General features: G+C 43.7%; 1 protein-coding gene across 13 annotated transcripts in view; it reads left to right on the plus strand.

The window, feature by feature from the left end:
* The window catches only part of CADPS (calcium dependent secretion activator), a 206109-nt gene that overhangs the window by 103654 nt on the left and 80892 nt on the right, over positions 1-21563 (plus strand). For all 13 annotated transcript variants that reach the window (XM_072934705.1, XM_072934712.1, XM_072934707.1 and 10 more), the window contains exons 10-12: positions 4641-4749; positions 5790-6002; positions 17023-17159. In XM_072934705.1, coding sequence (XP_072790806.1) covers positions 4641-4749; positions 5790-6002; positions 17023-17159 — 459 coding nt within the window. The remainder of the gene's footprint in view (positions 1-4640; positions 4750-5789; positions 6003-17022; positions 17160-21563) is intronic.

Raw genomic sequence — 21563 nt, forward strand, 5'->3', positions numbered from 1 at the left:
TGATTAGATGTAAATTACATGGCAGAGACTCGTTACTTGCCTAATTTTAAATCCTGAGATATGCAGTGTGAAAATGATGGCAGAATATGGCCCTGAGCTTGGATGGAAATGGTCCGCAGCATCACAAGCGAGGAAAATGCTTCGTAAAGGCAGCAGTAATGCCAGTGGCAGTGGTAAGCAAAAGCATTTAAGCTATTTAGGGCAAAGTTCTCGTTGACTGGTTAGGAAAGGAAATGGGCATCCATTGCAGATGCTGTCTTTCCTAAGTTGCTGTATCAGCTGCTTGAGCACAGCACACAAATTTCAGCCAGTTTGCCAATTAGACCATCATGCAAAAGCTGGGATTTTTGATAGCTGACAGAGCTTGTATTAATTCTTTGCAAGGTCTAATGTGCTGTACTGGCAATAACACCACGGTTGGTTCTGGTGGGTTTGCTGGCTTTGCAATAGGAAATTTCTTGTAATGATTTTTAAGGGCAAGTGAATTAATTACACTGAGATTTCAAACTGAATCTGTTCATCTCTTATCATAACCCCATTTCAGTGCTCTGGCAGCATATGGGAAGTAACACTCCATGGTACCTGGATGACATGTCTACTGAGTAGCTTGAAGCAGTTTTCAGCTGATTGTGTCTGATGGTGTTTGCAGAATGTTGTTGGAACCAGATCAACTCTCTGCAGATTAAAACCAGTTGCAGTGTCTACGCCTGGATCTATTGTTCTAGTGACAGCCTCCCTAAACTCAGTACAATTTAGACTAACAGTGACAGTCCTTGCTTTTAGCATAACTCAGCTGGCTTGGGATAAAATGAAATGAAGTAAGAGTTCAGCAACTCTGAATATCACCCCGAAATTGAAAATAATTCAGCAGAATTGCAGTATGGTAGACCAGCAGTCCTAGACTGTGGTCTTCAGGCTAAGGTGAATGACCCATAGCTGGTCCTCACAGTCATATTAAATAATGTTTTCTCTTAGACCCTTGCTAAGAACTAGGCATAGATGGTGATTCTTGTAAAATCTGGAATGTGATGATACATACAAAATACCTGGAAACTGCTGGTTAAACTGATGCCACAGCTGGTTCTGCCTGGCTGCAGTAGGTCCTGCATATCCTACTCACACAGGATGAATTCCCACCACACAGCCCTGCCCAGGAGAGCACACACATCTCCTGCTTGAAGACAACTGTTTTGTGCAGGTTTTTAGAGCTGAATGGATCTGCTGAGATGTGAAAACTGCTGCTTTCACATTTTTTCTTAAAACTAGATCATTTCCTCTGCTCATTTGTGTCAAGAAAGGGCTTGGGAGGCAACATACAGCTACAACCAGAGGACAAGAGTCTCCCATCAAAGTGGAAAGCTGTATTACAGCTGGCAGGATCTTCGCACGGTTTCTCTCCCTTGGGACAAAATGCATGCTGTTAATTTAGAAAAGGTCCATTAAAGAATTTAACCCAAGTAGGGTGGTGTTGTGTCAACAGTAAAAAAGGGGGAGCAAATGACTGAGCTCAGAGTGTGAGGCATGACAATTAACAGGTTTGAGCAGGATCCTGGGGAAAGCAGTGCTCGCTAGAGCAGGAGACTCTGGTGGAGAAACCAGGACAAAGTCAGGACTGGTTAATGCATATCTGATGTATTTATTAATCAGTTGGATTATATAGCTGGTGACAGAATATGGTCAAGTGCCAAGAAAGTCAGGTTTAATTTAGCAGCCTGGGAATAGTGAACTTTGGCATTTGTCTCCTGCTGTCTGCTTCCTCTTTCCTGAATTTCTTTGTCATTTCCCCCACCTTTTTTTTCCCTTGTGTTCTTTTCTCTCAAATTATTTCTCAAAGTGTTTTCCCCTTTTTTATAATGAATCAACCAGAGGTGTCTTGGATTAGTTCCCTTCTTTTACTTTCTCTCAGTTCAGCTTCCTTAGATGCTCCTTTCCTGGCTGTCATTGAGTCCCTGGATGAAATCCCAGCTGCTTTGAGAGTTTGTCCCTCACTGGGCAGAGATTTCTTCTCTGTCTTCCTTCAGTTTCCCTCTGTATCTGTGTTTTTTCCAATTACTCAAACCATTCATCTTGCCCATCCCATCTGCTTGCTCGCTCTCATACTCAGCTATGGTTCAGAGTGAGCTCAGCAGGCTGTAAGATTAATTTCTGCTATTAACTGTTTCACTTGTCTGGCCACTCCTGAGCTTTACAGAAAGCAGGCTCTGTAAAGCACAATATTTTGGAGGACTAATGAAAGGCAAGTGCAATCTTCCCTTGACCCTACAGTGCTCTTCTTCAGCAAAGCACAACTGTGACATACTGAGCTTTCTAGAATCTCATTTTCTTGGGCTTGGCTTTACCACTGCTTGTAAATGGAAGGAGCCACATTGCACTGGTAGCCACGGCACCAACTTGTCTCTGACCCCAAGCAGTAAATGCCCTAGGCATCAGGATAGGGCACACAGGCTGGTCTGCCAGTCCTTGAAGTCAGCAGCTTGAGCTGTGGAGGTGCAGGCACTCTGCATGGCACAGTTGGTACCTCTTCCAGATGCCATCATCAGCTTTGTCCTCTCTCCAGCCTAATCCTTGGCTTGCTACTGCCAGCAAGATTTGTGGCATTCCTGAGCTTGGGCTTCTGACCTGTGTGAGTAGAGAAGAAGCAGGATGTGAACCTGGATGACCCCTGGCTCACTGCCTGTTGTACACCCACCTGCAGGTTTCTCTTGAAGGTCTCTTCTAATAACTGTTCTTTCAAGGAAATCCCGTGCATTCTAACAGGAGAGATCAGTTTGCTTTGCCTTTGTCCCAGGATTGCTCCACCAGAGCTTACTGTCTACACCTGTCATTTATAACCTTTAACATGAGAAATCTCAAGCTCTGAAATGCTTTTTTTCCCTACATTGCTGCTGTGTTGCTATGATTGTCTTATTGATAGGGCAGAAGAATATCTTCTGGGCCCAAAGAGGAATATTACTTGTATATGAAGAAGAGCTTGAAATTCAGACCCCATGTTCAGGGTCAGAGAACAGCAGATGAACTATTGAATGAATTACCTGTTGCTATAAACCATACAGGAAAAGCAAAAAAGCATTAGTGGTATTAAGGATTTCAATAAATGTCAGCATAGGTTAGCGCTGACTCATTTCAGGAATTGCGTTTATCATGCAGTCCCTGAAGTTCAGGCTGTCTAACGCAGAGAAATCAAATCCTTACCGCTCAGACGAAATCTCTAGGATTTTCCCATAAATAAAGCACATTCCGGAGTTTCTCCAGGAGATGGCAGCAACATACTGCAAGTACAACTGAATGAACGCCGCAGGAGTCTGAATGTTGTGCTGAGGGGCACTGGGTTATTTTTAGATTCCTTCGTGTTAATCTTTTTAGTTTTTGTGTTGCCCATACGATGGTAGGCATGCAAAGTTCAGAACAGGGAATATGCACTGGTGTGCTCCTGCTATTGGTCTGCTACTTGTCAATCTTTCGTCAGTGCTGGTAGTTTTAAGGAGGATGCAAGATGCTTAAAGCATCGCTTTTAGTCTTACTCCCACAAATGTGTTAATGATAGAGTTTATTCTTAGGTGGCTTTTGGAGCTGTTCCTGGAGGAAGGCTCAGTGCAGGCAGGGCTGCTGGAGCAGGCTGGCAGCGAGCAGAAGCCCATAGAGGGCAGCAGTAAACCGAGTGGTGTCTGGGAGATGCTGTGCCAATAGACAGGTCCCCCGACATCAATAAATTACATTTTATTAGTGAGAGATGCCACTAAAACAAGTGCTGCATGCATCTTTGTAGCTGAGCAATTTGGCTGGAGTTTGAAGGCATAACCTCTCAGCCCATCCATGCTCCCCCATCTTTCAGGATCTCTCCCAACTTCCAAAAAATGACAAGCACAATTCATTGCCACCCACCAGAGTTTTAAAGTTTCCTCCAGAGGTCAAGAAAACGTCCAGACAAATAAAATTACGTCAGGCGTCCAGGATGTGACACAACCTTAACAAAGTCATTTGAAATCATTTGACAGTAAATTTCCCTGTGAGTTCCTCGCCCGGGGCATGGAGAATCCTCTCCTCTCCTGGCTGGATGAGCTCCTTGCCGAGCATCCAGATCGCAGCACGCCGAGTACGCGGGGTCTTGATGCGGCCTGATGGGCTCCTAAAGGCGACTCGGGAGCCTGGCAGAGCCCCGCAGCTGAGTCGGCTCCGTCAAGAGCTTGACATTGAATGCATCGTGTCATGCAGATGGTACCTCAGAGGAGTGAGAGCTGCCATTTACAGCACTGATGACAACAACTGCCGAGATCAGTGGCATCTTAAGATTGCTTTAATATGACTGGCACCTAGCAATTTAGCTCACATTGTTTGTGACAGGGTGTCACTCTTGCACTTGTCTGGGGATGAATGATAGAGGGTTTTAAGCCGTGGAGCTTCCTCTTTTGGAGGAAATTAAACCGCTGTATGTACTGATGCGGAGAATTAGGTGCGTGCTGCAGGAGGGTGTGCTAAGAAAGGGCTTTGCAAAAGCCTGGTGAGAAGTTTATTCTGTCTCTAATGGGCAATGAGCATCCAAATTTCCCCACCATCCCCCGTCCCTGCAAACGCGCTGTAAGCGCTTTGGATTGCCTTGTGGTGGTCACCCGGTGCCATCTTAGGTTTGTGATTTTCCTCAGGTTAGTCAATATACATTTGCTATGTGCAGCTACCGGGAGAAAAAAGCAGAACCTCAAGAGCTGCTGCAGCTCGACGGATACACTGTGGACTACACCGACCCGCAGCCAGGTACGGGCTGGCGGCGCCCGCGGGTGCCCTGCTCACCGCTCCCACAGGGACTCCTCTCTGCTCCCCTCCCTCTTCCTCTCTTCCTCACAGCTGAATTGTGATCAGCATTACTCTAAATATATTTGTGTTTGTCATTAACTATGCATGACTTTACTATAAATAGATCTAAGGGACCGAGCTAGGAGTTGCACCAGAGGAGGGAACGACTCATCTCTTCTGGGGAGCCTAAGTGAATTAGACACTTGAATCCCAATGAAATTTTATTGTGAGCTGAATGCTCAAATTGAGTAACGATTCTTACCTGTGCCTTCAGATTATATTCTCTAAATAAAAGGCTAGCAGCTATGCTTGCCTTTGTTGTGGAAGCATTTTTGCCTGTCCCATTCTCACTAGGATGGATGTCAGTGCATGGAAAAGGCAGGGACAGAAAGCCCCTGGTACCTGGAGGTACCTGTTGGTGGTTGAGACCCTTATTCAAGTGGACGGGCACCATTTTTCTTTTATTTCAGTGGGACAACATGCTGAGCATGGTGATCCTCACCATGCCCTGGGTAATGGTATCCCCAGAGGAGATGAGAAAATATACAGTTGTTGTCAAGCCCTGTATTCCCTTTATTCCTTTAATTCTCATATCAGGGAGATGGGAGGATGGGTGTCAAATCAGGGCAAAAACAGAAATAAGGATATCACCCAAGGACCTTTTTCTGCACTGTGAGCACTGATGCTTTTGGTCTAATGGGGAACCTCCCATTCAAACCCCGTTTTTAATTGGGCTCCAGTGGTGCCCACATGGGACTTGCACAGATGGAGCTGTAGGTGAGAGAAGCAATTAATCTGAGTGTGTTGGGGCATGTTTCAGTAATTGGGTTGCCTGGGGACCTGTGGGCTGTGTTGCAGGTGAGTTTGGTGTAGGGGAGGGGTCTGAGCAGCAGGGAACTGGGTGAAGAGACACCTGAGCAGTGGTGGGATGGGAAACCGGGGGAGATCTCCTGGCTGGCCTCAAATCTGTGAAAGTGCATTGTCACTTCCTTTCCCACCAGGTTTGGATGGTGGCAGAACATTCTTCAACGCTGTGAAGGAAGGAGACACGGTGATTTTTGCGAGTGACGATGAGCAGGACCGTATCCTGTGGGTCCAAGCCATGTACCGAGCCACTGGCCAGTCTCACAAACCCGTGCCACCTACCCAAGTGCAAAAGCTAAATGCTAAAGGAGGAAATGTACCCCAGATAGACGCTCCAATCTCTCAATTTTGTAAGTAAATAAGTTCTCCTAGACAGTCAAAGCCTTTGATGAAAAGATTTTCTGCACTGTTGTAAATCAGTATTCCCACACGTGTTTCTGATTTCAAACAAAATGGTTTTTTCATTATCACAAAGCTTCTTTTTACATCAGTAGATCCAGAAGCAGTTAATCTGTGTGTTTGACAGAACCAAACCCAAGAAACAAAATTCCTTGGGGAACTTGTCAGTGGGTATTTTAAAGTGCAATACTTGATGGAGGAGAGAGACTGGAATCTGAGAGCCTGAGACCCACCTTGCCTTCCACAGACACGTGTTTTACCCCCACACAATAAATTGCACACCCAGATCAGAGCAATTCATTAACACCATTAGCTGTCTGTCAAATGCATCATGTGCTCAAAACTACAGGTGCAAATCTTGCAAGTATGAAATGCACACACAAAAAGAGGTCTCCTGTTGAATATTCAACTGTAGGAAAACATATGGTATTTTTAACAGGTTGCTTTGCAGGCCAGTTAGATGTGAATTTAAAGCAATCATCTTTTAAGCTGTAGCTATGCTGCATGTCCTATGCAGTTATACACACTTTGCTTCATCTGAAATTTAGAGCAACATCTTTTCTCCTGCAAATGTAATTTGATTATAAACCACACAAATGCCTCTTCACTCATTTTTCTTGAAGGTCTCAATCGTCTGCAGCCCCTTTATTATGTAACATACAGCAATTCTTGCTAGTTTCAGCAAAATTAAGAATTATCATTAAATATAAATATAATAAGGAAAAGTGGTAAATATTAAAGAATTCTTCTTATTAAAATAGATTTCAATTTTTTAAAATAGTCTCGGTAAAGCAGTTATGGAGTATATTGTTGTAAGGAACTCAGAAAATCTGAGCTTTCCTTATCAATAGCATTTGACCATCTTTTATATTTGTTTGACTTCTTCATGTCAGTATTTATAGAAAGTAACAGTACAAGACATACAGTGCTACAGCAGAAAACCTCTGCTTGCTGCTTTTTTATTTTTTTGTGTCTTCCACATGCCCCTGTGTTTTGGCCTCCGTTCTGCCTTGCATTGCTGCTGCTGCAACTGAAATGTAGCGTGATGCAGTGTGGTAACCTATAGTCAGTGTTTTCATTGCAGTGATCCTCATCCTCTTCATTGCAGTCACTGACTTTGGGAGCACAAGGTGTAAAGAACTAGGACTGGGAAGGAAGGACACCTCTCAGAAAGCCAAAATGGGAGGTGGGAATTGGCCTCTTGCAAGTGGGACATTTACTGGCTGTGATAAGCCTCTAGACCTGGCTGAGTCATGCCGACCCGAGAGCATTGCCAGGGATTTATGTCCCTCTGCCCAGAATGTTTAATCAGAGAGTTCTTGGAAATAGCAGGCACAGGCCCTTCTACTGCTGCTTTTTCACATGCTAAAAGCCTTCAAAGCATAGCAAGGGGGTGCAACAGAGCACTGGGATGCACTCCTGTTCATCCCAGCATGATCTCTGCGGAGTAGGGTGAGAGCAGAGAACACCAAGCTGAGGAAACCTTTCCCTCCAGTCTTCTCTTATCCCTGCAGACATCAAGTTTGAGAATTTTTCTGCTGAGTAAATTCCTGATATTTACAGAGTTTTCACTTCACCAGATCAATATGAAGGGTCAGGTGAAGTGTTACTTTCCAAGATACATCATAGCAGCTGTAGCAAAATCTGCCAAGATTCTGAGGAGGAAAAGGGATTGTCCAGGGCTGTGGACACTTGAGTGTATGATTTCCTTGCACAGCCAAGCACTGTGTTTGTGGGAGAGCTGAACCTCTCTACTTAGGGTACCTGGGGTGGAGAACGGGCATCTGGCTTGTCCTAATCCTTGCCACAGATCAAGGAAGTCAGTGACTGGGCCCCGGAGTCAACTCTGCATCTACACAGCCCAGCATGTCCATCAGAGCCTTGTGCTGCTTGTGGTCCTCCAGCCTCTCAGCCTGACTGTGCTCAGAGCTTTAGACATGCCACAGCCTTGACCTTGTTTTTGCATCTCTCTCACTTGCCAGGAGGCAGGGCTCCCTCTTCCTTGCTTCTGGTGAAAACAGCCAAGATTTCACCCCCTGGGCCCTTCAGGGTGTTTGAGGGAGTCAGGATCTGACCTCAGTTTCTCTCACTTGTTCTCATGCCAATACCCACTCCAAATCTGGATCATTTTGCTTTTTATAACACCACCACCCTCTTTCCATCCACAATGTATTTTTTCTGTAAGTTGCATAGCATCAGTATCCCATTTTTGCTACAAGAACTGGGAAACCCTCTTGGATGTGTTGTGCCAAAGCCTGGGAGAGAGAAACTAGTTGGCTCATCAGTCCATCAGTGTGATGGCTTACTACTTGAGCATCTTCTGGGCTAGTGTGTTTTGTTCTTGGTTCTCCTTTCTCCTCCCATTTGGATCTAGATCCCTCTGACAGGTCTTCGTGCACATCCTACAAGAGGTGGAGGGCAACATGCCATAATACACCTGCATCTCAACATGAAAGGCTGCTCATTTTTCATATTTCAACATCTATACATGGCAGTGCACATTGCAAAAGTCATAGGGCACAGCAGTTAAATGATCCAAAGCAACAGTGAGTCATGCATGCCTCATATGGGGAGTCCTAAATGCAAAAATACATATCTCAGCTCCTTCAGTCTTGAAATCCAAACATCCCAAGTATTGCATTTTTAAATGGGTCTAGGTTTGTTATTGGTTTTGTATTTAGCTTGGGTGTTTTGGTTTGGGGGTTTGGGTTTTTTGTTGTTTGTTTTTTTTTTCTTGCCTGCGGAAAGGTAAGGACTTCTGTGAGACATTTTATTCTTGTATGTTTATCTCTATACCTGTCATATTTTTATTTTCTTTGTGCTTATTAGAGGCTATGGTGAATGAGGATGTGCAAAGAAGTAAATGTTAAGCCATTTGACGAGTAACCGTTGTTCCAGCTTCCATGTCGTAGCAGTCCGAGGCGGCTCATGCGCATGCATGCACACGCACAGAAATCCAGCCCTCCCTGCCTGGCATGGAGCTGTCTGTTGCACAGAAACTTGGGAAGCACATACCTTGCTGTTTGGGAAACTTGGGAGAAATAGTAAATTCCATTTGGCTCCTGCCTCTTTTGACTCAGTAAATAGAAAGTTTGAGCAGCACTCAAATTCTCATCCACACTTTGATGGCAGCGCTTGATTTAGAAGTAAACAGACAGCTCCAAACCAGGGTGGAGTTTATTTTATTTGCAATTTAAGTACTGAAAAAAATAGATCCTGCTATTCATTAATTTTTGTATGACTTAAAATTCTTTTTACGTGGGTGAACAATACCTGTTAGAGTGAAAAGTTTTGCTTTTTTTGTTTTGCTACAATTTCAAAGAAAAACTCCATTTACACAAAGCTGTGCTTTTCTCCAGTGTTCGCATTATAAAAGAAAAAACCCCAAACTGTTCTTGTTTACTGTTGAAACCATTCACAGTATTATAGTCAATAATGCTGCCAATACATATTACACCTTTTGGCAATATTTAAGCTTCATAAAAGTGGTCACTTGTCTGAAAGCACCAATCTTTGTTCTGTGTTAGTGATGTATCAAAAAAATTCCCAAACGTGCTCAACATTCTCTTTTTTTTTCTTGAAGCCCTTTTTTTTTACATGAAAGATTGGTCTGTACTTGTTTTACGTATCATTTGTGGTTATATTTAGTTTTTAATGTCTGTTTATATTTAATAACTGTTAATCACATCATATACAATGAGTTGGTTGTTTTGAGAATTTGTGATGATTTGTTCCCCCATAATAAAGTAGCGAGGTTTATTGAGCTGCTTGAGAAATTTTCAGCTATAAGTGGTTTTCTTTTTGGTTGGTTTGATTTTCTTTAAGTTTCTTTTTCATTCTTTGCTTGAACCCAAATATTTAGCTGCTAGGTTAGGGCTCCTGTCTGCTTTCCTGAGCCTTGTTGCTAGTCTTTATGTTATTCTGGTTTGTTCCTTCTTACCCTGCTAACTTCTAGCTGGACTCAAGGGTAAGTGCTTCCCTGTAGCTAGCACAGCTCAGATAATCAGACTAGATTATCTGACATATGCAATGTGCTTTTTTTTTTTTTTTTCTCTTAAATCTTTCTCATGTTTAGATTTTGTAGTACAAACTTTCCATGTTATTTTCCTGAATTGAGATTTGAAATGTAAGTTTCCATACTGAAATTGGGATGCATGTGATGTTTGCATAATTGCCTTCTCTCCCTGGCTTTCACATTGGCATCAAGTGATCCTCTTAGTAAAGCCAATCATTAACATTTCTATTTTTCATTCCAAGATGTAAATAGTAATTAACATCACAATAAAACTGTAAATAATACCTTCTTTTCTTTCATGGAAATTACATCTAGTTGACTGCTTCCTGCCTGAAAACAGATCATTTTGCACTCTGACAATATCCTTTCTCTCCGTGCCGATGATTAGCTTGGTGCAGCGCACCAGAGCGCAGGGCTAACCGTGGACACCTCAAAGCATAGAAAGGTAGGGCAGGAGACCCCAGGAGACCCAGAGAAGGTGCAGGACTCCAGAGGAGGCCCCCAGAAACCCCTCCACACATGCCCTGTGAAAAGAGCCCTGAATCACTGAGGTTTGATTAGTTCCTCTCCCATTAACTCGGCAGGGAATGATTTCAGCAGCAAGTGGCAGCTCTCCAGGTCACCCTGCATTTGGAGATGCTGGCCTGCTTTGACTTAAATGCATTTTTCATTTCCCCCAAATTATCATAAATTATTGTTTTAGCATGGGTCTCAGTCACCAATCAAAGCCGTGCTAGTCAAAGAATAAGCCAGGGGAATTGCTATTTTACTTTTTCCCACTGGTATACCTACTTTGCAAAAGATAAAAGCCCAGACCTGTGCTGTAAGAGAGCTTCTCCTTAGTTTGTTCGGTCCTAAACACACCCAGCACAAATCCTTTATTGGTGTTAAAATCTTCTGTAATATCTGGTGAGTGCCTGCTTTCCTTAGGTGGGAATAGCATCAGTGGGTCATGAGAGCTGGCAAATATGTATCTGGAGTATCTGAATGCAATTTTGAGAAGGAACAGGCGGTGTCATCCCTCTTGGCCATCAATAAGACTCCTTTTTTTCCTTCCTCCTCCTTTTATTTCTTTTTTCTTCTTTCCTATGTGTGAGTATGTGCGTATGTGTACAAATATACCCCTGGGTAGCAGGCAGAATTCCTTCTCAGCGGACACTTTCTTTTTTCTTTCTTTATTTTGTTTTCTAAATGGTTGGATTTCCAAAGAGAATTTTTATCAGACTTTACTGCGAAAAAAAAAAAAAAAAAAACCAACCCATAAAAGTTTAATTTCATTGAAATACAGATTTTTGCCACTTTGAAAGAAAGAAAGAAAGAGTGAATGAATGAATGAATGAATCTGGGTTTGGCAACATTACATGTATTTGCACTACAATGCATCGCTATCTTATTAGATTATTAGTTTTGTGCTTTAATTGCTTTACTTATTTAGATAGTTAAAGATATCATGAGAACGCTGCTGTGTCTTCTGTATTGTCAACTTGCAGATGCTTCATTGCAGGAATGCAGAATTAAAATGTTAAATCAGTCTCACATAACCTGCATGAATTTAAAGCTAGCTTGTAAATCTCTTCTACATGCTTTGAGAAGCCTGGAACTCTAACTTATGAAATACAAATTCACAGGTTTCTGCAGCCATCCAATTCAAAATATTTTTAAATAGTTATAAAGATGCTGTGAAACAATGTTTTATATTATAAATAGCTGTTCTAAAACTGTGTTTTTAACTTGCCACACAAGGAATTATGTAAGTGCATACTACAAATTCTTATTCATCTAACTACCAATCCTTAGACAACTTAGATTGCAATTCAGTGTCTGGTGTGTCTGGTGATTTACAGGAGCATTTATAATAATTTATTAGAATTCTAACTGAAGCAGAAAAGAAGTTGTTTGCAGCAAGGAAAAAGCCATAAGCCACAGGAATAAACAACCCATTATATTTAACTCTGTCTTCTAACATGCGATGATATGAAGGGGAGAAGAAAGAGCTCTTGGCTGTGCAGCTGAGAGGCAAATGGAGGCTCCTGCAGCAGCCCCAGCTCCTCAGAGGGAGGAGGTTTGGGGAGCAGGGTTCAGAGCCCTGAGCACACACACACATCACTTTTCAGATGTATCAGTGCCACAGTACACAGCGAGGAGGGGATGTGGCAAGTCACAGCTAGCATGGCCAGCAGCTCACTCACAATCCACCTGGCATTTTCATCCAGGTACAGGGATTTCGTGTTCCCCCCTCCAGAACATCAGTATTTGCTAGTGAAGTCTCTTGCTCCACAAAATGGAGTTTTCAGGCACTTCCTTGGGTATGTCATTAACAAGTCAGAGCCCAAACATGTCCATGAGCAGGAGGGGACCCTGCTGCCCCTCAGGGCAGGCAGTGGGTGGCACTGGGCACTCCGTGAGCCGCCTGCCGTGGTGCATTGCTGGCCAGGCTGGAAAAGTTCTCCCACTTTGCCCAGCCCGGCCAGCGAAGACTTTTCTAGAAATATCTGTAAATGAATAGCTGCCATCAATCATTGTCATTCCTTTATTTCATGTCTCCTGATGAGGTTGACTAGTGTCATTGTTTGTTACTGTCCAAACCACATCTTCATTCTTGTAATGTCAAGCAGATATGACAAGCACACATTTTCCAGATGAGTAAGATACAAAGTCACCTTTTAATTTACAGTTGTTTGGGTTTTTGTTTGTTTGGTGGATTTTTATTTTCTTGCAACAGGGAAATGTGTTGTAAAATTTACTAGATTTTCAGTTGCCTTTGGTACTAAAACAAAGTCACTCATTAATGAAAAGAAACAAATCTGGAGTAAGAAATTCTTACAATAAAATGGCTACCTAAAGCCTTTTATAACAAGAATTCTTTTATGGAGCTTGTCCCCCACTATTAACTTCACTGCTCTCAAAGCAAAATCTGCCAAAATTACTGCTGGAGCAAAAGAAATGCAGAAAGCAGGGAAATACTTTTAAGAAAAAAAAAAAAAGAATGAGAGATTTGACTGCTTTGTCTCTTCCTTTTTAAGTAAGAGATAGAGAAATACTGCCCTCAGAGAACTGAACAGTGGGACAGTCCTTTGGTTTTTGTGATTCTTGTTACTGTTGAAATCTTTGTGTTCCTGACATTGGCAGATTTTTAAGATTCTGATTTCAAACACATGTAGGGAGGTTGTGTATGACAGGGGTCCAGTTAATGGAGTCAGCACAAAATGCAAACTGGATAAAAATGGACAAAATAAACCCAGCAGTATTTTAAAAAAGGCAGTAATGCAAGGGACCAAATGTTATATAAAAGGCCAGAGTCTGCAGTTTTGCAGAAGAAAGGTTTGTGGAGCTTGTGCTGGCCGTGTCCCTCCACTGGCAGCCTCCCTCCTGAGACCACCATCGAACACCTTTCAGCTGCAGTTGTGTGCAGCTTGTCTAAATATGTAAGATAACTTTTGTGGGCCTGCAGCAGCATTTCAGCTGGGGCCCCAAACAAAGAAAAACCAGCGAGCTTGGCACGGCACCTTGGGAAGGGATTGCAAATTACTGGAGCATCATATAACTTTCTTTCTTTGGCTTCTCCTTCCTTTTTAGCTAGAATAACAGAGCAGGGTCAAAAAAGCAGCCGTATTTGACTGAAACAATTAATTTAAAGTACTTAAAAATTGGCTGTACAGTTTGGGTGTGAATATTAGCCATTCTCATTTTGTACTTTAAAATCACATTTAAACTGTACAGGCCATTTTGAAAGAGGATGGATTATACAAAAAAATTATTTCATATGCAGACGTTGGCATTATAGTAAATTGCAGATTTATAATATATTTTATTATAAGCAGAGTAATAATATATTTTGATCTGTTCTTTTCTTTTTGTGTTGCCTATGAAGTTTAATGTTTTTGGTATAATTTGATTCATGAATTTCATTTTCAAAAGTGAGCCCATTGGAAAAATCAAAATGCAAAAATAGATTGCAAGGTGTGTGGGAAGTTTATTTAGAATAATTAAGGGAAGGTGAGTTTAGTATAGGATTGACTTCTTTAACTTGCTCCTTATTTTTAAGAATTTTGGCCCAATGAAGAATCTGGCCCAGACATGATACTCCATTTAAAAGAAATGCAAATAAACATTTGTATTACCATTCTCCACAGACATCTCCAGTTCCCATCACAACAGCTGTATCCCCTGGGTGGGTGATGTGCACCCACCTGGCCCTGCATCTCTGATGGTGCAAAATGGTTTGGCCATGCAGGAGCTGTGGTGCTGGGCTATGCAGGGAGAGCTGCAGCTGCTCATCCTCCTTCCCATGGCAGCAATCCACATTTTAAATCACTGACTGAGCAGAAGTCATGTGCATAATGCTTTTCTGGTCACTTGAGCTCACACAGTGCCATGTCTGATGTCTCTCTCTTCATGTGGTTGTTCTGATGCGGAGAGATTTGGGGCAAATGGGCTTTCGAGCAGGCACCCAATGGAAAATGTGGCTTCAAAGTGTTTAGTGAAAGTAAAATTGCCCCTGATTATGGCCAGTTGTGAAGGACATTTAATCACTGTGTCTGTTCTCACGCTTGTCAGGGAACTGTCTGTGCCCCTGCCTTGGGCAGGGAGGTTGTAAAAAGCCCAGCCAGACCCTCAGCTCTGTGGTGGCCAGCGGCGCTTCAGTCAGTTCCCACCAACAGAAGGTCTGCTCTGTGCCCACCTTGCTCAGAGAATGTAATACAGGAAAAAGCTTATTAGTCTGGAATAAAAAATACTCATTTCAAACATGCTTTCTAGCACATATGCTCAAAAAGGTTCACCAGCTAAAGGGCTAGAGGACTCTTCCAATTTCCAGCTGATTTATTCGGCTCTCAGAGCCTCGTTGGCTGAGCAGGAGGATTGACAGTGTATCAGGGCTCCTAATTGAAAAGTAATAAAATCTCTGAACAAAACTGGCAAATGAAGGCCTCCAGCCAATTTGTCAGCTTGCAGTCAACTCCGAGGAGCCGGCCAGAGCAGCAAGCCATTAAAAATAGTCTGATAATAGCTGTTAAAACATTTTCCGGGCACTGGGGATGGAATGAAAACAGCACAGCCGAACTCTTTGGGAGTAGATGCAATCAAATCCATCTTGGCCCAAAGGGACAGAGACAATGGGGCAGAAAGCTGTCAAAACAGACAGGAGCCAGTCTGTGCTGCAGGCCACAGGGCTGGGTGGGCTCCACATCCCATGGCCAGGGATGCTGCAGAGGTGCCATGGAGGTGACGTGCTCCCCAGGGAGGTTGTTCCCATCCCCTGAGCCAGCCCTTGTGCTGCCACCTCACTCAGCACCACTGGCAGCTGCTTCTGTCCTGGTGCTGAATGCACAGCAGAGGGAGAGGGAGGGGTTTGGGTCCTGGGAGGGAGGCAGGGTTAGGGGTCAGCAGGACCCCAGCACATACAGGGGAGCAGACCCTCAAAAATTAATCCTCTGTAGGAAAAACTTCAGTGTTTATTCCGTGGGGTTATAGTGAGGAAAATTGCCAGCTACAGCTGAATTAAGTATTGCTAGCAGCTAATTGAAATGTTACATGTTTCAATTTGACTGATTTCTTTCCAGTGAGTGATGTTATTTATACAGTTTGTATATAGATAACGACAGACTATACAGAAAATGTAAAGATTGCTACCCAGTGATCATTACTATGTGAGAGCGCTGACACAAATGAGGTATTTGGAAAGACATGCCATCCTTCACAGATAAATATTGAATAGAAAAACATATAAGAGAACATTCTCACTCTCATTTAAAACTTTTATTTTTCTTTTTAATTAAGGATTTTTGGGTTTTTTTTTTTTTTTTTGGTAAAGAGGGATTTTGTTTTAAAACAAATACAGTTACCGTATACTCCTGCTGTGGAAAACTGCATTTTTGTGTCCTTTCAGCCACATTGTTTCAAGGCCACCCAGTTCCCCTAGGAGGCTATAAACAGGGGAAGGATTTAAATCCTATTTTCTTTGTCGAGGATTTGGCAAGAACCCATATAGTAGGAAGCTGAGCACAGACAAAACCAAGTGAAAGGTGTCCTTTAATTCCCCAGCGGCTGCTAGAACAAAACCTGCTCCCAGCGGGGTCCTGGCTGGCCGCACCCAGGCTGGCGTGGAGGCTTCATTTCAACTGCTGAATTCGGTGTAGTTTAGTTAACCATGTTGAGATTAATTAATTAGCCCCTAGGAGTTAGTGCCCATAAACGTCACCCAAAGCAGAGAAGTGTGAATACGTTGAGGCTGTTAATTCACCCAAAAATGGCAGCTTGTAATCTAGGCAGAGGAAATTCAGTCTCTCCATCGGGATGACTGGCAGCTCCGACGCACTGTCGGGTTACTGCCTCTGTGACAACAAACTACATATCAATTTAACTTCTTAGCAATGCTTAAAAGAGCATCTTTTTATTTCAGTGAGGTAGCATTTAAAGTTGCTGTTAGGGAAAAAAAATTGCCGTGGGGAAGACAAACATTGGCATTTGGAGAAAGAACAACGTAACTGGTGTGATACCTAGAAAACCTAGTAAATGTAGAGGAAAAAAGCTGTAATTTCATTAGAATGGCAGAATCTATTACAATTAACCACAACTATCTAAATAGGAGCTAATTTACTTATGTGAGCCAAAATTCTGTTAACTCATAGCCTGTTGTAAGATGCAGAGTGAATTCGTACGTTTGTGTTCTGGTTTTAAGTACAGAATAAATGCACTATAATGAGCAGTTGACAAGATGTTAATTCTAAAATCTTTTGCCTAGATACAATAATATAGTCCATAACTGATGCAAGTTGACAATGGGAGGTGAAGTGTACTGTATAGCCTGCAAAGAGAAAACTTAATGGCAATGGAGGGAAGAGGAGATACTTGGCTTTCATGCTTCATACTGTATATTTTTTTTCTGTTATATTTGTCAACTAAAATGTCTTATATCTCTCTAAATGGTGTCTTTCTCTATATGTATAAATGAACAGATGCAGATAGAGCTCAAAAGCATGGCATGGATGAATTTATCTCTTCCAATCCCTGTAACTTTGACCACGCTTCACTCTTTGAGATGGTTCAGCGCCTCACTTTGGACCACAGACTTAATGATTCCTATTCTTGTCTGGCAAGTATATTCTTTGGTCTCTAGTGATATAAACATCAAGCAGCAAAGTCAAAGCTAGTGTGACTGGGGGCTAATCCCCCTGTTGCTGGAAGATTGACTTCTGTTTACTCCAGGTTTGAATTTGGCCCAGAGGTATTTTCTTTTGAGAGGCTGCCTGCAGTGAACTGGCTGCTGTTCTTCTCCAGTCGCACTGTCTTTTATTATTTCTGTTTGCAATGTTTGAAATGTTTCTTCCTGCAAAGAGAAACTCCAGTGTGGGAATGTGAAGTAGAGGGCAGTGTTTTGCAGCCTCCTGCACTGCCTTCCAGAGTCTTCTGGATGAAAGAACAGGGAAAAGATGACTGTCTGGTACCACCTCCCATGTCAATGGAGTCCCACCAGGAATAACTGTGGCCCAGCTTTGTGTCTCTTTATGAGCAGGGGTCCCAAGCAGGTAACAGATGGGACTGTGTGGATAACTGCAGTGCTGCTGCAGTCTGTCCATGCTCACATAGTTGCATGCCCATCCTGAGTACTCCCATGAGCAGCAGCAGTTGCAGCTCTTTGCCCACCGTAGGACAGTGGCACTGAGGTGTTCCAGGACAGCTTGTAGCCTTTGGCTGGGGTGCAGTGCTTGGGGGCTTTAATGTACTGTAAGGGCTTAGATAACAAATAACCAATAACAATGCAACCCGAGCAATTAATTTTTAGCAGTTTCAGTGAGGAGGATGACGAGGCTCTTAGTTTTTGAGAAAACAACAGGATGAATCCTTTCTAGAACGTCCTGAAACACAGGACATGTCCTGAACATGGCATGGGACAGATTCTGACCTGCTGCCCTCCTGCTGTTGCACAGGGTGGCACACTGGGGTATCATGGTGGGCTCCTTCAGCAGAAAGACCACTCTGTGCCAAGAGCCTTTGCCAGCTGTGCAGTCCCTGGAGCTCCTGAGTGCCTCGCTGTTAAAAGCAGCAGCCTGGGAACACAGCTGAGCAGTTGGCAAGGAGACTGTCAGTCTCACATCCTGCCCTCCATGTCCCCCTCTACCATGGTGCTCCTCTCACTGCCCTGCTCCTTGTACCACACACAAGGGCCAGTCTCCTCTGAAGGACTGAGGTCCAGTAAATGCCACTAGCAGTAATGAGTTGTCATCTTCCTGAGGAGAGGCAGGATAGGAGGAACAGTTGTGGACATCCCCTGAGGTAAGGATGGGGTGGGGGAAGGCTGCACTTTACCTGCAGATACCCAAGTGGTACAAGTAGGCTTGGTGGGAGCATTGTCAGACCTGCAGCAGGTTCCTCACTGGTTCCATCAAGGTCCTTGCTCTGGCAGGCAGTGACTTTGGCATGCAGCTTCTGCTCCCCACGCATGGCTGACCCTAGGAAGACCATCCCCATCCATGCATGTCTGAGAGGTTGGCTTGCTGCTGGTTTGTCTCTGTGCAGTCTTGGGCCTGGTGAGAAAGCTGTGGCCGTTGAATTAAACTCATGGAGAGGTGAGAGGCCATCACTGAAAATGATTAACAATGTTTTTCTTCAAGAAACCCACCAGCCGCACTTCTGCTTGTTATGGAGATGTTTAGGCCCTTGCTAGAAGCTACCAGAGCGGTGGAGCTCCCCTCAGCACCAAGACTCATCCTCTTCAGAGTGGAGCATCACCAGTTAACCATCTTCTTTCAAATCACCCATTGCAGTGTTGTAAGGAACAGAATAATGGCCTGTGTTCACCTATGCTTGGTTTCACGTGCTTCTTGACTTACTTTGCCATGTTTTTGTCCTGATTATGGTGTAAAAACAGACTGCCCTCAAAAACTGCAAAGAGCTCCCACTATTCTTGCTGTGTCTTTGGAATGTTGGTGATAGCGCTGTGCTGAGTTGGCTGGAGGAGCTGTGAGCCCGTGGTAAGCCTGCTCTATCCACTGTGTGCCACTGGGCAATTCTTACTCCCTACAGGACATTCCATGCAAGGTCCCACAGGGTTTTGCCTCATCAGACCTCTTGTTGTTTTCAAACATGGGCATGGAGGTGCCAGGGAAGACTTACCCTGGCACAGAGGATAATTCAGCATTGCTTCCTTTCTGTGGAACCAGGTTAAACAACACTATTGTGAGCCCAGTCAAGGGCTGAGCCAGGCATCCCTAGGAAAACAAACAGCCTGGCTGACTCATCCCAGCCATGGCAGAAGTGATGTTTACTGGCAGAGAGCTCTGTGCTGGAGAGGGGGAAGAACACTTTCTGCAGAGCTTGCAGAGGGGTCTTGCCCATTATCCACAAATTGATAGTACAGTCACACTCAGAGGATTTCCTGGACTTTTGAGAAGACAATTCAGCTGTTCCAGCTTGGTATGGACCCCACACATGTGTGGGTCTTCATTCTTTTCACTTGGACATATGTGTTGTTTCTGAAACTGCCCTCCAACTCTTCCCAAGACTTCCCCATCCACTGCCAGCATCCAGCTCACACAGCCGTCTCTCTGCTGGAGCTGTATTGCCCATGATGTGTCAGCATCCATATAATTTCCATTATATAGCACAATACAAACCACAGGACAGTCTTCAAAGTACCCAGCCTAACTGAGATGATGTGAGGGAATTAAGAGATCCATGAAGCAGGCCACCAAGATTAAATTGTCTTACATTTTCTATGATAAATGGGAAAATTCAGCTACTGAAATATGTCATTTCCCTCAAAAACTGTTTTTTTCAGAAGTTGCATTTGCCTAGTAGACAACTGGCCTATGTGTTGCCAGCCCTGACCAAGCCTTGCTTTTCCCAGCTCCCAAGCTCCCCTGGAATTCCCTGCTGGTGCCTGGGACATGTCTCCTTATCAGACCGGTTCAACTTGTTGAACACAGTGGAGCTCCTTGTGCTCTGTGCCCTTCCTCCATTGTCCCCTCCAGGTTTCCTCATGTCATTGGAGACAATCTGTGAGGCCACACTGAGCAGCACCTGTCTGCACTGGGGACAGACACCCCATGTGTCATCACTGTCAGCTGCTTTTGCCAGGCAAATCTTCATCAAGAGACAGGCTCTGCCTGAAGATCTTGGGGATCTGTTTGAATACTGCTTTTCATCAAACCTTGGGGGTTTTCTAGGGCTGTGGGGAGTAGCATTTACTTGCTCCAGTGGATCCCCATTCAGCAGCAAGTGTTTTATTTCCTACCTTTGCCATGCAAGGGAAGACCTCCTGGTCCTCCTGGGGCTCTTGATCTGCTGCCTGTGCTCTCATAAGGTCTGGGGCTCATCACTGAACCTCTGATCTCTGCTCATGCTTCCCCTCATGGCACCATGGCAGCGATTATGGATGTTTACCATCATCCCTTCTGTTCTCCTGAGAACCAGCACATCGCAGGCCCCAGTTCAGGGGAGCAATGTGGCGTGCTCCAGATCGCTGGGTTCATCCTCTGCTTCCTTTGCCTCAGACTCCAGTAAAATCAGTGCCAGCCTTCCCATCACTGTCAGTAGAGCCAAGATTACACCCCATAGGGAGAAATGAGTTCTTTCTTTGTACTAGGTGAATATAATAATTTCAGCTGCACTTCTACCCCTATATCCAAAAGCAGAGCAATCATGGCATTTCCATGTTTTTACTATGCCTGATCACTTACACGAAGAGAGACAAGAGATGGTCTAAGGATGTAACAGACAACATAAAGAACTCCAGAATCAAGCATAATACCACCAACCCAAAAGCAAACAAAAATACCATCAAAAGTGGTGAAGGCAAATATACCCCTCCCAAAAAATAGCCTTCCAGAGGGCTGTCCCATCTGCATTGTTCTGTGTCTTCATTTTGAAATGTGCACTTCTAGTGATCCCAGCACTGTAGCTACTCCCTATATCTATCATTTTCCCCTCATTATTTTAATTCTTTTCTCAATCTGTTTTGGAGTTGGCCCAATAAGGATGAGCAAATCCTTCTCTATGTCTTTGAGCTCTTAATTGATATTTCTTCAACTCTTTTCAAAGCAGCTATTTTGGCATCTAGAAAAGATTTGGTGTCATCTGAGTGGTAGAAAATATATTTTAATCTTTCACAGCAGTGTTGTTTCTAAGATGTAGCATTTGGGGTAACAGATGGGGTGGCAAAGAAGTTGCCTATAGGGGCAGTGCTCTGCCTCAACTACTCTCCCGCCCGCTGCAGGAACTTTTCAATTAAACGATGAAAGATTTTGCAGCTTGATGCATTCCAGAGCTGCGTCTTAGCAATTGTTTAGCACCCAAATTTCCATGTAAATATTGACGATTTTACAGCGTTTTGAAAAGCAATCTACGAGATTATTCTTGTTCTCATTAGCCCCTCTCCTGAAGGCAGAGGCACGCTCCACTTCGGCTGTCCCAGGACCTTCACCAGAGCCATCCCCTTGCAGGGAAGGGCGTCGTCCTTTTGGGAGTCTGGGCATTGCACCACAATCCTTGTGTCACC

Source organism: Taeniopygia guttata, chromosome 12, assembly GCF_048771995.1.
Source record: "Taeniopygia guttata chromosome 12, bTaeGut7.mat, whole genome shotgun sequence".
NCBI classification, from domain to species: domain Eukaryota; kingdom Metazoa; phylum Chordata; class Aves; order Passeriformes; family Estrildidae; genus Taeniopygia; species Taeniopygia guttata.